At 39.6% G+C, this 17,170-nt stretch overlaps 1 protein-coding gene across 1 annotated transcript in view; it reads right to left on the bottom strand.

Moving 5' to 3' along the window:
- ABCA4 (ATP binding cassette subfamily A member 4) overlaps positions 1–13,807 on the bottom strand; it is a gene marked incomplete at both ends in the record, with an annotated part of 60,374 nt that extends 46,567 nt beyond the window's left edge. The window contains 6 exons of the mRNA XM_084211367.1: positions 993–1,190; positions 5,511–5,638; positions 8,355–8,494; positions 10,557–10,698; positions 11,217–11,310; positions 13,742–13,807. Of these exons, the coding sequence (XP_084067493.1) occupies positions 993–1,190; positions 5,511–5,638; positions 8,355–8,494; positions 10,557–10,698; positions 11,217–11,310; positions 13,742–13,807 (768 nt within the window). The remainder of the gene's footprint in view (positions 1–992; positions 1,191–5,510; positions 5,639–8,354; positions 8,495–10,556; positions 10,699–11,216; positions 11,311–13,741) is intronic.
- Between the last annotated feature and the right edge of the window lie 3,363 nt (positions 13,808–17,170).

Genomic DNA, 17,170 nt, shown 5'->3' on the forward strand with positions numbered 1-17,170 from the left:
GTGATGGTTTCATGACATTACATTACAAGGTGAAAACCAGGAAATTAAATTCAGTGTTGAAAAATGCAAAGCATGATCATAGGGAAAACAAACATGAAAGACATATACACAGTGATAGACATTTAAGTTTGCTATCATGAGGAAAGAGACCTTGGAGCCTTTATTAATAGTTCTCTGAAAGCATCACCTCATTGTGCAGAGTACAAATGAAATACTAGAAGAATATGCCATTTTATAATTATATTTGATATAATTTGTATTTTATAATATATTTTAAAGTAATAACATTAATCTATGCTTTTACATATATACAGAGTGGCATAATATCTCCATACTAAACCAAGGCTGCAGAAGTGGTTAATTCATAGCAAGGTCCCAGTAGAAACAGGAACACAAAGAAGGGCAAAGAAAATGAACAGAAGTAAGGAAAAGCTTCTATAGAAAGAGTGATGAAAGCCAGCACAACTTCCTAGTTTGGCTGATTTGGGTTTTTAAAAATGGCTCACATGGCTACACCAGCTCAAGCTGCACTGTGACTTTGACTGCAGTGTAAAATTCTGTCATCCTGGAAGGAGCAAAGACAGAATCGGCTGCATTCGGTATTTTCAGAATCCTCATGGTTCCCTGTAGGTTTGCCACACACTGTTTTGCTACACAGACTGATAATATTTCAGTCTGTAATAATAACAGATAATATTTCAACACAAACTTTGATTTAAAACCTGCATTTGAATCTCTTAGTTCTGCTGTACTGTGAATTTAATCTGTTTCATTCTAAAACATACTCTAAACAGAACTATCTGGTGTCCTGCTGGTGGTAGGTTAACAATCACACATCCATAACCTTACATTTGCAGGGATAAATAAACTAAGACCACTTGGAAAATTGGTGATGTATTACAAAAAAAAAAAAAATTCTTGCAGGGCAATGAAATATAAGGGGAAAAAAAAAAAAAGACAACATAAGGCAGGTTAATTGTGTTAATACTTACCAGCCGAAACAGCTTAAAGAAATCAACATTTGCATACAAGGCATCTTCTACTCTTTGTAGACTGTCCTGGGACAGGGCACACATGGCCTTGTGTACAGAAGGGAGACCTCTTCGGCTGCTGAAGATAATAAAGCGGTCCAGGAGCACCTCACTGCAAGCAATGTCCTTCAGAGTCAAGCTAGGGACTCCATAGGCAAACTACAAACAAAACCAATGTTTTATTTACTATTATGAAACTTGCATACTGCTCAGGAACAATAAAAAATTTATCAAAAGTGGACAGTTTGATATCAGCCCCTGCTGATATTTTAATGAATGGCAGAGAGATGCGGTCAGCTGAAGCATCAACCCTTGAATCACCTTCACTTGATGCTATGCTAGATCACCTTGCCTTCAGAAACAATTTTTGTCTTTTCATTAGTGACTTTCCTTTCATTGCAAAAGTCCCTGCGAGTCATCTTCCCTTCCTAACTGTCATCTAAGCACACCTGGAGCCATGCCACCCATCCTAAGGGTGAAGGAGGAATAGCTGCAGCTTGCTTGAAATTATTTTCCCAGGACCAAATGATGGTACTACATCACTCTACCTTTTATGTTCAGGTTAGCTGTATTTTTGCTGTTACTTGCTCTAAGAAAAAAAAAAAGGCCAATACCTCTCATTCCCAAGCTTGATTTCCCTCAGCATTCTATTTCAGTTATGACTATTTCACTACAACGCTTCCCACAGCCATTATTCACTGTCACTCTGCACAGGCACATAGCCAGGATTTACAAAGCCAATTTACATTAAATCACACCCATTTACTGATTACCACTTCTAACATAAACATGGAACAGAAAAAGCCCGAAGTTTTTATCTTGAGTGTTCAACTAATGGGAACACATTAGTTTATAGTTAAACCAATGTAAATGCAGAATAACTCTATAGAAATGAGTAGATTTACATGGGATTTACGTTGTTGTTATGGAATGCTCTCTGTAGTCAATGAATAAATTCCACTTACTTTATAATATACAGAGAACATGGAAATATAATAAAAAGTAGCCCTGGAAATTGCTTATGAGCTAATGTTCCCATCCTCTGTCTATCTCCTTTTACAGTGCAAATTTAAGGAAAACACTGCTCAGAACAGTGTGATGACTATAAATGCATACTGTGAGATGAACACAGACTTTCAGACAAGCAAGAAATATGCACTGACACAGTATAATTAGACTAAATGAATGTAATAAGAAAATATTAAGTTTCTTATTAGAAATTGTCAAAATCTACCCAGGAAAATAATTTTCTATAGAAAAATAATCTGCTGAGCATTCCAGTCTTTAAGACATATAGCTTGAAAAAACACACCACACCTGTACCAGGTCAGATATAGATGCATATTTATTTCTTATCTAAGCAAATTAGGAAATTCATCATTATCAAAATTTTATATGTGAAAATCTCCTATAGTTAGCAGCTACCCCTTGTTTGGAGGTGCCTGTAAAGAGAATATTTAAAACCACAGAAGAATGAGAAAAAAATTACTTTAGTAGCTCTGGAGAGTGGATTCAAAGTAGACTGAGGAGTTATTCATTAAGTGCTTCATCTGTCAGAAGCACTTTGTCAACCGAAGTGCAAGTATGGCTCAGGAAAGTCAGCATCCAGAATACGAAAGGCAGAGGCAGAGAGGTCTATAATAACATTGTACTCTATCTGCCATGACTGCCCTGAGCTTCAGCTTATAGAGCAGCAGTTGACAAAAAAAGAAAGGCTTCTGAATTACACAGAGATGGTATTTTGGAATTATGATGCAAAAATGGGATGTGAATTTCCAGAAGTATCTGAGAGGCACTATCATCACTACAGCTGTACTGCTATAAAGGCATTGTTAACACAAGTTTGACAGTGTGGAGAAAGGCAGAATGCAAAAGAAGGAATTCAACGGACAGATCCAGCCTGTCTTGCAAAAAACCTCCAAAACCACACACCCCTGCCCTCCCTCAAACTGGAACATTTTAATTGGAATTAAGTTAGTTTATGTCAGTGAAATAATCTGCATATTTGCTGGGTCACTTATGTCCTGGGGATGTGTATGGTAGGAACAGCATTTTTTAACTATACACGCCTCATTTGGTGTGGTCCTCATCAGGCAGTGTCAACTACCATGAAACTGGGCTGCACGGGGAGGCAGCCTGGGAACCTTGATTTGACTTGTGAAATGAGGAAACAGTGACATTAACATCACTAAGAAGGATAAACACAGAAAAAAAAAAAGAGTTGTTATTTACAAACTGTAACTGCATTTCAATAATGTTCATGAACAGATGGGATTAGAAAAACATCAAACCTCCGCCCTTCCAATTTTTCCGGTAGGCTGTGCTGCTGCCAATCTTTCCTGAACTTCTTATTGTTGTGCTTTAACATCAGTTTCTTATCTTTATCTTAGAATGACTCAAAAAAGCAGGCCCTCAGAGGGAAACTTCAATACTTTTTTTTTTTTTAATCAATGTGTCACTGTTTAGCCAAAGCTGGCAAGATGAAGTCCAAATTATTTTTTCAGCTAGTTGGCTGTTTGATCAGGTTTAGCTTTCAGCTCTGTGTGTCATTTCCTGACTCCCAGGCGGCTCAGACCTAGATCTCCAGCCAGCTGTTGGCAACAGTCAGGCTTTTGTAAACAAGTTGCTTTCAGGTTGATCAGATCTGTGCCATCAGCAGCAGGGGGAAGGGGTGTACAGAAATAAGCAGGCTAACAGAGGGCAGAGCAGCATGAAGAACTGGAGATGAACTATCGCAGTTGAAGATTAAGACAACCATAGATCTAGGGTCTAGTCATGGCTCTGGAACTTCCACCTCAACCATGCGTAAGTTCAGCCCAAGCAACCTCCTTATCAAGAAGGGCTATTGGAATGAAGCAAATTATCTCTCACAGAAAATGCAGTGTTCAATTCCTACTGAAAATAATTCTCTTGCTGTGTATTAAAAATTATGAGATTGGTTTTTCTGCATTATTTTCACCTGAAAGAAGTATTCCCAGCACTTTCTTTCCTCATAGCTGTAAATCAGCTCTGGTGAGATGATCTTGTATCCCTGTAATTACTGCTAACAAAGAAACTGCATAGAGGGCAGCAAAAGTGGTATTTAACACCACATCTCCTCCAGTTTCTTCTAACCAATGCTCAATTTCTTTAATTTCCAGAATCAAGAGAACTACATCTCTTTCTACATCAGCACAGAAAGCACAGCAGAAAGACACCACATTCCAGCAGGTTTCAATAATTATTTTTTTGGTGATGGTGTTGAAAACTTCAGTCCTGCATACACTGGCAAGCAGAATTTTTAGCAATAGATGAATGAATGCCACTGGGGAGCTAATAGAGTCTAATACAGCAGCACTCAGTTCTCCTGACACAGCAGACCCCTGGTGCAGAAGAGGTATGGGATTAATAGGGAAAGGGAAACCCAGCAGGATATCTGTATATATTCTCCTTGTCACAAGCAGCAAGGAAGCAAATTTTCAACATCTCAGCTGACATGGAAGTGTGAAAATGCATAGGATGTATCAATTTACACTGGCTTTGGTATGATCCTGTGGTATTGCTTCATGATAAAGTAAGGACAGGGGAGGGCTTCCCCACGTACCAATCAAGAACACAGCAAATAAGCAATTTGGCTACTGCTCACACCAGCTGGAACCTGTGATGCACAAAAGGAACTGCATGAAAGGTCATGAATGCCCTCCTTTTTTCTGCCCACACACAGTTTCAGAATTTGCATTTTATGTGGCAGTGAAACACAGGAATTGTGTCTTTCAGCCTCAATTATTCACTTGCTTCCACCCTCACTAATGCAGTGTAGAAATTGTTCCAGAATTCCAATTCAGCAACATTCATTCATTAATATAGCATTCCTTAGAGAGCTCCCAGCCATCATGCAGAAACATATACAGCATGTACATGCAGAAGCAGAGACCCCCTGGACTTGGTCAAACATAGTTCCCTGCTTAGCTACTTCAGGAGGGATTTGACCTGCACTTTTCACTCTGAATTTTCTGAGCAGATCTATTTTTCAAACAGAATCTAAGAAAACAGGTCTGCTTCTCCACTTCTACCTATTCATGTGAGACAATACCAAAAAGCTACCATGCTGACATTAGGGCAGAGAATTTAAATTATAAATTAAGAACCTCCAATAGTTCTTCTCTAATCAGGACTATTACCTCAAAAGGATGCACAGCTTCCTTATGTTTTTGAGTCAAGTCTTCATTCATGGGTATGGATGCAGTACTTGCCAGTACTGTTTCTTCTTCATTATTTGGGTGCCACAACAGGATTTAATGTAAACTCAAAATGTTTTTAAAGACAAATCAAACACCTCTTCCTCTAGATTCACAAAAAGCTAATGGAGAAATTGTACAAACAGCCCATAAGGCATCAGTTATTCTGGGCCCAAGGCCTTCACTGAGACTGCTTTGCACCTAGAGCCAGGAGATTGGTTCCTCACAGATAATGACCTGGTAGCTGTTAAACTCTACCCACCTGTTCAGGGCGCACTTGAGCATTAATAAGCTGGTAAACAACAAAATCTGTGAGGCCAACATTTTCTAGCAAAAAGGAAGTGAGGGTCTCCCCATCTTTCAAAATGTCTAGAATTCGTATTCCTCTTCCTGGAGGAAAAAAGAATGCATAGATCAGTGAGATACCAAACAAAGGAAGTTAAAGAACAGCTCATATCCTGGCTTAAACCTGCAAAAAGAATGTGCTTTGGCTCCTATACCTAGTCGTGACTAACTGGGGCTAAAATTATTTTTGCAATTCAAAATCATTTTAATCCTTTGTTGGGAAATGATAATCAGAAAATGCTGAGTGTTCTGGCTCTGCATATCTGATCTCTCAAAGATGTTTCAGACTAGGGCTACAGGAATGGACACATTGAAAGCAGCCCTGACTACATTTGAAAGTGTCTGATTTTTTCTGATGTAAAGCTTTATTTTAAAGGTTCAGATTCAAGTATGCTACTGTTCTTAGTGTCCTTTCTTCTGAGCCTTGTGTAAATAACTTCAGACAACCCTTTACATTTACACTATTTTATCACTGTTGTCAATCAATTTTAGTTAGTTAACCTTATTCTCTAGCATTGCAAAAGTGACCCCTGAAAATCTTCCATGAGAAAAAACTCAATTTCTTTGGAGAAGCATAAAGTGTAGCTTATGCTTCATATTAAACTAGATTAACAACTACTCTTCAGGCAAACCAGTGAGACCCACTGTTAAATTAGACACATGTAAGATGTTAAATTAGACAAATGTAAGAGGCCACCTATTTCCCTGCTACTGTCTGTAACAACACTTAAAATACTGCTGTTCCTAAAGTCAAACAGTTCCAATCTTTTAAAACTTGTTTCTGTTACAAATCTCATCAGTGAGAACTCTGTCTCAGCATGGTGCAAGCAAAAAGCTTGGAAACTAAATGTTGCTCATGTTCAATAAATATTTATTATAACTTTACTAAATTATACTTTTATTAAAAGTACCTCACACAATATCCACAGACTTTGGTAAAGAATGCTTGAATAGCTCTAAGTCTTCTAGTCTTTAGAACAGGCAATGGAAACTGACAGGAGCAGTGTGTATCCTACTGACATAGGGAATATAACTTTAGATATTTCTAATAAACATGCACTCCATTCTGTGAGCTGAATCTTATCAGAGTTTGCCAACTAACTTCCACAATTCCATCTGCACTAAGTATATTCTGGCCTGAGGCTACAGGGTCTGAGAACTTCTTCAATTGTTTCTTCACATATTTATTCAAGCAGTAAACACTGAAAACAATAGCAGGGGTCTGTCCCTCATATTCTTATTGATGCCTTTCCTGGCATCCAGGCAGTGTGGAGGAAAAAGCACACCACAAGAAAACATCTCATCAAAAGTGTCAGAGCAAAGAGAGACTGGAACAAGGAAGGAGGACTCAAGAGGCAGGTCTGATTTCAGGAATCAGAAGAAGGGGCAATCACAACTCTGACATTTGCAAATTTTTCCTTGCTCAGCTTTGCAGCTATTAGATTAAGAGTGTTACTAAAGTGATAGTAGTAAGTTATAAACACAGACAACTTAAATAGCCAATCTTTCAGTAACTTTTGCTGCATAAAGAAAGATGGTAATTCAAATTTTATTAGTAAGGCTTCAGAACTTTTTTACTGTTTTATATAATAGGAAATTCCAAACTTTTATTTTTTTAAAAAAGTAAAACACATTTAAAACATTCACAGATTCTGAAGGAGCATTAACATTACATGTCACAGGATTTGTGGGAATGTACTCTATATTTAATGAGTAAAGTTCAAATGGGACGCAAAGGCAACTTCCTAAACCATAGGGTGTGGCCCTTAGCAATACATAGCAAACCCATGGCATGACATGCTTTTCCTCCCCTCTAAATAGTCATGTTTGATTTCTGTGGCTGGGTACAAACAACAGCTCAGATTATACTCAAGTTCTTGTTTACATTCTGGGGCATTTGGTTGTCTCACTCTTATTTACAAGGAGATAATCTCTTTTTTACTTCTAGTTATATAAACCTCTGATAGGATAGTGGACCATGTGTATCAGATGGTTTATACAGATGCTGTTCAAAATATATGGAGAGTGACTAATTTTAATAAAAATGCTATTCCTGTGACAAAGGATTTGAGAATGGGACAGATCAATTCACAAAGCCAGACCATTTCTATACCTTTAGTTTCAGGAGTACCTTTTCAAATTCGATACTTCAAGTCCAAAAAATTCACAATTTCACATTCCCTATTTTCCCCAGGACTGTGTTTTGAGTTTGGCAAGTTGCTTTAATTAAAAGTTAATGCAATGAATTTGCAATTCTGTTTACAAGTGTTCAATGCTTTCTCTTTCTAAACACACCATGAAGAGTTTCCTTCTTCACTGTTTCAAACCTGTTTTAGCTAAGACTGTGACAAAGTACCTCTAAGCACTTCTCTGGGTTATGCTCCTGGCATATATTCAGACATGTTCCTAATCTTCCATTCCTCTGCATCTTCCAGTGAACTTTCTCACTGCTTCTGCTTTTACTTTAATAATAATTAAGGACATTTCTAAAGCCATGTTTTACTTTGTGTGGTGAGATATCCATGCTTTTTGAGTTTTGTCTACTGTTATTTAAGATGTTTGTAGAAAGAGACGACTGCCTCTCTCCTTTCACTTCAATTACAGGTGTTTGTCACTGAACAGATTTTAACTTACCCTAACAGTAAGCAGAGCAACAGCTACATGTGAAATATATTATAATGCTGCCAGCCTCCAAAGTAACTACTATCCAACTCTCAGAAGGAAAAATAAATACTCTAAAGGATATAGACATAACAATTACCTGCAATTCTTTCAGGATTAGTTCTCATTGTTTCCATAAACTGAGTCATAATGATCAGTTCTTCCCAGATTCTTCCAAGGTCATGGATTTCAGGGGTTTCCAGTAAAAGCTCCTGAGCATCTTTATATACCCTTGCAAGGCTGAAAGGAGAAATAATGAAGAAACAGTAATTTAAGAGTGATGACTCTTGAGAACCTTTCAAGTGAAAAAAAACCCCAAACAAACAAACAAATGGAAGAGAAGAGAGAAGAGAGAAGAGAGAAGAGAGAAGAGAGAAGAGAGAAGAGAGAAGAGAGAAGAGAGAAGAGAGAAGAGAGAAGAGAAGAGAAGAGAAGAGAAAGAAAGAAAAGAAAAGAAAAGAAAAGAAAAGAAAAGAAAAGAAAAGAAAAGAAAAGAAAAGAAAAGAAAAGAAAAGAAAAGAAAAGAAAAGAAAAGAAAAGAAAAGAAAAGAAAAGAAAAGAAAAGAAAAGAAAAGAAACATTGACTGTCTTTATTAGGGATGAGGAAAAAAACTAAGTTGTTTTATCCTCAGTTTCAGGTAGTCTGGAGTTCAGTTAGATTTGAAAGTCCACAGAAGTTTTAAGAGGGCTACTGGTGTTGCAGAAGATTGGCCATTCATTCATTTTTTCATTAGCCATGCTGGTCTTTCTGGGGATGCAGGACCTTCCCCAGACAACTTGTTATAGTTCAAATCTGCCCTGGCTCTAGCCCAGGCCCACCTCCAGCAGTTGAATGGGGCAATCTGGGCACATGCTCAGCCTAGCAAGTGACATGGAATCATTCACAAACAGAAACATCCTTCACCTCACACATCAGTCTCCTCCAAGTTGTTAGGTCCCTTCAGAATATTTCTTCTAGGAGGAGCAGGAAAACACAATTAACAAATAGTCACAGGCAGCAGTTCAACTACTGGTTCTGGGTTAGAACATGCAGATCAAGCAAGGATGCGACCAGATCCTCTGTTTACGAACAGGCATAAGCAGCAATTCTTACTATCAGGTAAGGCCATTACACTTCTTTAACAGTATTATGTTTTTCCTTGCATGCAATAGTGTATCTCAGTCCCCATGACTCATTTTAGCTTACAGGAAACAACAAACAGGAAGGACCAAATTATTCCAGAGAACACAATGAATTTACTTCTGCTGTAGTGCACTGGATTCACTGGGACTGACAAAGTGACAGTTTGCTCTGTAACAAGCAACCTAGAAAAGCCAGAATGTACAGAACCCTCTAGCTCCACTGTGTGTTTGACTGTACCCCACTAAAAATGTTCAGCTGACTTTTTTTAATCCTGTTCATTAGGAACAAAAGGCCAAATGGTAAGTTAAGTCCACATTAGAGACTTTCACATGACAGGGGCTTCAATGGCCTTCACATTATTAGCTCATGAATTTTAATCATTGGATGCTGCAAAGTGGACTTTGCAACAGGGAGACTGGGAACATTTTTTATATTTAGGCTAACAGGGATTTTTCACTCTAAGGATCCTTGTCTGCTATACTTTCTTTCATGACTCAGCTGTAATGAACAATGCAATAAAACACTCCCACAGCCCTTTTTCAGTAATAGTCTGGAAATCTCCCATCCTCCTGTTTTGCAAACAAGCTTAGTATCTGAAGGTTAGGTGCTGAATAAAGCCTCATAAGTATATAGCCAAAACAAGTGCTACATAAGAAGTGGCAATGCAGCTACTTCATCAGAGCTCTCATTCAGAAGGGACAACTATAGTGATGAGAAAAGAAGGCTTAGGTATTCCATGCTCTTTTATCAAAAAGATTTGTCCCAAGACATTCAGTGAACAGGTTTTTACAGATTTTTTTAAGAGAACATGTGTTCCCTAGAGACTTGCACTGAAGTCTCTAGCTAAAAGACCTAAACCTACCATTGTGGGCTCTGTTTCAACTCTGTTGACCATTGTTAGGATGAAACCAAAGTTCTAGAACTGAAAATTTTTGTCTTCCACTGTTTGCACACTGGTATATTATTATCTTCCCTATTTATTCATACCACAGAACAATTCTTTAAAATATTCCTTGGTGTGGTGAGAGACCTTTCTAAGCAAGGTGAGAATACTCCAGCCTTTCTCCCTCCATCATTCATGCCCACGATCGCCCAACAGGTGCCCAGAGCAAGCCATCAGCAGTTCCCTAGCAGGCCTGTACTACTGCAACCCAGTCTCACACATACAGCTCTGCTTACATGGAATTTTTGTAGTTGGACACTACACCTGGACCCTCTCCATGGGTTGGGCTGCGGAAACAGGGATTGTTCATGTTGCAGAAGATGCCATGTAACCATGGCAGCGTTCCTGCTGATGGCATTGCCTTGTTTGGGAAGTGACCTAGAGTATCAAAGCACAAAACAGAAATTGTTAGGCGTCTTTTCTAATGCAGCCTTTGTGAATATAAATAGCATGATGAGCTGGCTCTCTACAGAAGGAATGTGATAGGAATCACATGGATTTATCTTTAACTGAGAAAAAAGAAGCCACCAATATAAGCAATATGGCTATTTTCAACAGGAACTCATTCTGAGTAATGTGAAGGTCTTTTTAAATAGGTAGTGAGGTAGTACTTTCTCAGTAACAGAATTACGGAAATCCAAAACTAGATAGCACCTTAAGACCTCAGGTAAGTCTGACCAGAAAGCATATCACAGGAAAACTAGACATTTTTTCTATGTCTTCACTGCTAAGTTTTACACTACATGGCTACAAATAACTAAGCTACTTGAACTGAAGTCTGTTCTTTCACCACTGGATAATAACGCTCCACAAACAGGTCCAAATACCTCTGTCTGAGAACACCTGGCCATTACCTATAAGAAGTCAGATCATGGTAACATCTGAAACATTCTTACATTCATGTTGGCGGTACAGTGGATTAGCTTTCCTCAGCCAGACAAGTGCAAGAAACAATGACAGAGGCCATAAAAGCTCCACTAGAAAACGAAGCTGGAAAAAAAGGAAAAGAGTAAATTAAAAATAAATTTTATAAATAGACCACCATAGAGTTACTAGGTGGCTAAAGGCATGAGACCTCCTCTCAGAGCAGCAGAAAGGCCCAGTGCAGCACGTGCCTGTGGCTATCCATTGCCTGTTACACCTTTTGAGAAGGAAACCCAAAAGAGGATTTCATCAGAATGCCATGAAACATCACTATTAACTCAGTGCTCGGTGGCTTCTTCACCTCTTCTAAAGAAGTATCTAAACATCCTGACTGAGGTATAAAGAGGCAGGAGGTAGTGCATGACTCTACAACAAGGATTACATATAAGCAACAGAAGGATTATTTTAATCCACACTTTGACACTGCTGGGCTCATTAGCAGGCTGTCAGTACACTGTGCTTACCCAAAAGTAAAAAACTGCAGCATAACCTTTACATACTTTGACCTTTACTTTTGCTTCCTTTTGTCATCATTCATTTCAATGCTATTAATCTCCTAATACCTGTAGAAATGTATGTATTAAGATCAAACACCTCATTCAATAACACAGAAGACCCCATCAAAAGCCACTTTGTTGCCCAGACCTTTCAATACACTTAGAACAGTCACCGGTTCCCGAGACATGTCAGAAAATCAAGGGCACTGCTTTACCACAGAGCAACATCCTGCCTGGTTTTGAGTCTGTTTCCTCCACTCCTGTGTTTCAGTTTGTTTTACTGCCTTCTGTGTGTTTTGGCAGAGGTTTGAAACTACAATCCTTTGATCCTGTAACACAGGCCTAGGGCTCTGAGGAACAGCAATGGGATTTTTGTATCCAGACACACAGCACTTTTTTGCTCCTCCCTGTAACAGCCAGGACAAAATATATTCAGAACCAGGGTTACAGCATACGCAGAGGAAAGCCCTCCTTGTTTCTTTACCTTTGCTCGCTCCTCCCCAACCAGGTACCAAATACATAATGATAATGCATATAGCAACAGAGCCAAAGACAAGATGGGTCACACGTGAATGTTGTTTTGGGCAAAAGGCACTCCACAGAATAATTAAAAACAGGTTTTTTGGAGCTGCCCTGTTTTTCCACTATAATTTTGTGTAACAGCTTTAGTTAAGCACAACATATTCTTAGAGCAAAAGAGTTGAAAGCTTTACACTAGGCAACAATTTTCTATTTCACAGTTTTCCTCTTAAGGGTTTCCTTTCTAAAACAGAGCAATAACAAAAAACCCACCCACCACCACCTAGGAAGTAATGCATGCCTGATCTTTTTGAAAGCAAACAAAACCTTACCAGCAGCAAAGGGCAAATGACACTCTTATTAGAGAGGGAAACCTCTCTAACTGCACAGCTCCGAATACCCTTCCCAGCAGGGTCCACAAGGTCTGATCAACATCTATTGCCATCCATTTGGGACAAGCACTTAAACTCAGAGGGGCAAGAACTGGCAAGACTCCTTGGTCCACCTCTGCTGCAGAGTTAATCTGTGTTAATACTCAGATATTGATTCTTCATCCCCAGGAAATACAAAATCCTCAGACTTGAATTTGGTAACTCCTTTCTGTCTGAGTTAACTAATTTGGAAAAGATTGAAGTCTGAAGCCCAAGGGAAGCTTTCTTTCAATTTGGTACACAATGTATTGTGTGGTCAATACACAATACATCGGATGGATCAGTGCTGTCAGACCTCTGACTTTTTCCTGTGGACCTTATCCAGAGGACAAAAAGGTGTCTCAGAATCACTAACAGTATCAGAAAGCAGCCCATAATCCTGCAGAACAACATGATAAATAGCCAGAAATCCCAGCAAAATGCACAGAGAAATGTAATATCCAGACAGAGCTGTAATGGAGCAAGCATAGTTATAAGACCATATAAATGTGAGAAGCTTAAATTGGCTATGGATCAACTGTTGACTCTGCAATGAAGTCTTGCTGTAAGATGAAATATCGTAAGACCTAAGAGGATTTGAAAGTACTTAAAAGACTTCTGGCTTTTGCTTTACTTATGTCATTCAGCCATACTAAAAAAGACACAATCTGTGTGAACTGTAAGGTCCTAACCAGAATCACATCTAAAAGAGCGGCTAAGTGTGAAGAGCAAATCTAAAGTTAGGAATCAAACCCTCCTGAGCTGAATGATGCTGATTGTTTTCTAACAACAGATCTTTTAATGTGAAAATATATAAATATTACTAACCACAGCTCTTCTGGTACACAATATTACCTGTCAAAGAAAATCCCAACACAGCTATTCTATGTTTGGTCTGTAAAGAACAGCTGTGCAAACTGCACCAGACAAGATGCTAGACAACAGGCCCCTACAAAGATCATATGTGATTCCTTGACGGACCTGAGAGTTTTACATGCTGATAAATGTACCAGTCACTTAATCCAGTGGAGTGCATGGCTCAAACCTGAAATCCATGGACTAATATTTTACCTTTTGTCTTTTCCGAAGGATCCAGTTCTTCCACAGTAGAAGTCTGACTTGCCGAAAGAAGTTCATTCTTCTGCACCAATATTTCTGGTTAATCTGTGGCAAAGGATGGATTGACATTTCTCAGCTGACATCAGAAACAGACCTTAGAGCAAAACAACAGCTTTCTTTTCTTATCTTAAGATTATGTTATCACAGAGATCAGTTCCTTTCATTGTCTGCACCATTTAATTCTGCACTTGATACACTATCATGCATGAAAAATCGTGAGTTTCCTTTGTTTGGAGGCTACTTCCTGTGACACATTTATCAGCACTGAAAAGCAGTAAAGAGGAAGAACATCTCTTTAGAATAAAAAAAGTAATGAACACTGAATCTGGCTATTAACTTGGACTTGCATGTAATGAAGGCAGTTAATTGTTGCGTCATTTACCACAACAAATCTTTTTTACTACTTTAAGTAGAGAAAAACTATAATAAAACAGCACAGTAGAACCATGATAAAGAATAGTACCTAGTAATAATGTGTGGAGAACTCCACTTGGTCTGAGGAGGTATATGAACTTCTGGAGTGGTAAGTCATGGTGGAGATCTATCTTCACGCCTGGAGTGAAAAGTCATGGTGGAGATTTATCTTCACTCTTTACAGGCAGCACCCTGCTCATAAAATCAGTGTTGGCTTGGGACAGCTGCAATCAGAAAGAGAGTAGGCACTGAAAGAAATCCAATTTCCAAAAAAGAAGTTCATTCACATATATAACAACACTCTTCTAAAATCAGAAAAAGACCACTACCCTTAAGAACTGAGTGAAGACTGAATTCCGTGTAGATTTTCATCTGTAAAGAGCATCTGAAACAGCAATGCAGCAAAACCTCCTACCAGTGTTCATGCGGGGTGATGACTCTATATAAGCACTATCACAGTTTCCCTGTGATTGTTCTTCCAAGTAGAAGCTGAACAACAATCCAGCCTTCATTATTAAAAAAAAATTAAAAGCATATGGCAGTGCTTGCCTTTTTCTTTCCCTTTCATAGGGCTTTGGGGACACCTTTAAAAATCTTCCACAAAACTGCTTCACTGAATTTAACACTCTCTATATTCTCCCAAGCCCACTGCAGCTCTGACAGGAGAGCACTGCACTCTGCTTCTTCCCCAGCACCATCGCTGGGCCTTCGAGCCCTTGCACACAGGTGCCACCTAAACCACCCACTTTAACCTGGCTTCTGGCACAAAGGACAACAAAGCGCAGGATCAGGCCATCCCTATGTGCTGAAAGGTGAGCCAGCAGGGAAGAAGACCAGCCTTGGCTGAACAGGGCACTTTCACTGGAAGTCAGGGAAAAATAGAGAGTTTATGACCTTTGGAAGAAGGGGCAGACAACCCAGGAAGAGTGCAAGGATGTTGTCAGGTCATGTAGAAAGAAAATTAGAATGGCAAAAGCTCAGCTAGAACTCAAACTGACAACCACTGTGAAAAATAATAAAAAGTGTTTTTATAAACGCATAAACAAAAAAAAAAGAGGGCCAAAGGAAATCTCCATCCTTTATTGCATGCAGAGAGAAACATTGTAAGCAAGGATGAGGAAAAGGCTTTGGTATTTAATGCCTTCTTTGCCTCAGTCTTCAACACAAAGATTGGTTATCCTCAGGGCAAACACTCCCCCGAGCTGGTAGACAGGGATGGGGAGCAGAAAATTTCCCCCGCAATCTATTAGGCCATAGTGACCTGCTGTGCCACTTAGACACAAATCTATGAAGTAGGATGGGATCCACTCAAGATTACTGAAGGAACTGGCAGAAGAGCTCGCCAAGCCTCATTTATCATCTATCCTGGTAAACCAGAGAAGTCCCAGATGACTGGAGATTGGCTAGTGTGACAACCATTTGCCAAATGGTTGTAACAAACCCAAGCAGTACTATGGGCTGAGGGAAGAGTGTCTGGAAAGCTACACAGTGGAAAAGGACCCGGGTGCTGGTTGACAGCTGCAGGACATGAGCCAGGTGGCCAAGAAGGGCAGGGGCATCCTGGCCTGTGTCAGGAATGGTGTGGCCAGCAGGAGCAGGGCAGTGATTGTGCCCCTGTACTCGGCACCGGTGAGGGCACACCTGGAGAGCTGTGCCCTGCTCTGGGCCCATCACCTCAGGGGGGACACCCAGGGGCTGGAGCCAGCCTGGAGGAGGAGCAGAGCTGGGGAAGGGGCTGGAGAGCGAGTCCTGTGAGGAGCGGCTGTGGGAGCTGGGGTTTAGTCTGGAGAGGAGGAGACCCAGGGCAGAATTTACCATTCTCTACAATTGCCCACAAGGAGGGTTTAACAAGATTGGGGTTGGCCTCTTCTCCCAGGCAAACAGTGATAGGACAAGAGGGCATGGCCTCAAGCTGTGCCAGGGAAGGTTCAGGCTGGACATCAGGAGGAATTTTTTCACTGAAAGGGTTGCTCAGGGAGGTGGTGGAATCACTGTCCCTGGAAATGTTCAAGAAATGACTGAACACGGCACTTAGTGCTATGGCTTAGTTGATGTGGTGGTTTTGGTCAAAAGTTGGGCTTGATCTTGGAAGTCCTTTCTAACCTCAAAGATTCTATTCTATGGTTCTGTGGAAACCTGCTCTTTTACAAATGGCTTTGATCTAATTTCTGTTGAGCATATATTCATATCCCAGGTAAGACACAGCCTGCTTTAATCTAGACAGAGAAACAAAGCTTCATAAAGACACAGATAGAAGCTAACTCTGACTAATGGCAGTGCAAAGCAGAGAAACCAGCACTGCTGCTGCTTCTCAGCTGCAGGCTGGGTTTAAGCCCTACCACAATGTGTGAGGCAAACAGATAATTTAATTGTTTTATTCAGAAAACAAGCATTTCATCTCTGAAGTCCTAAGGCAAGTTATTTTAAGAAAATAGATCTCTTTTTGCTATCCACATGTTTTCAGAGACAGCTCTAACAGATTAAATTAATCTCTTCTAATTAGATTTTTACATCACAATTGGATGATGGTAGGGGATATTTTGCTTTCTATGGTCAACTACATCTGCTGCTCCTGTGACCCATTTCTACTTTTTAGCTTTACAAAGGGATCTTCAGAAGTAAACAGAGAAAGCTTATGCAGGACCTATCACGTTACATGGGAGGGTAAAATACAGTTCAGCTTATGGAGCACACTGCACAATTTCACTGTAGCTCTACCCACTATGACTTAGCTTTTTCCTAAAGAGCTGTCATTTGTTACCAGCAACAACAAATCATGAGACATTCCACTTACATATCAGACCATAAAGAAAGCAGAAATAGATGTTTGGTGACAGTTCTTGCATTATGCCTACAGTAGATATCTCATAATAATCCCTGTGACATGCTTAGTGAACACTTTTATGCAATACATGAGGTCACACAGCATGTGTGTTGTGATACCCCCTTACCTCAGACACATATGCC

Source organism: Fringilla coelebs, assembly GCF_963513975.1.
Source record: "Fringilla coelebs genome assembly, chromosome: 9".
Taxonomy (NCBI): domain Eukaryota; kingdom Metazoa; phylum Chordata; class Aves; order Passeriformes; family Fringillidae; genus Fringilla; species Fringilla coelebs.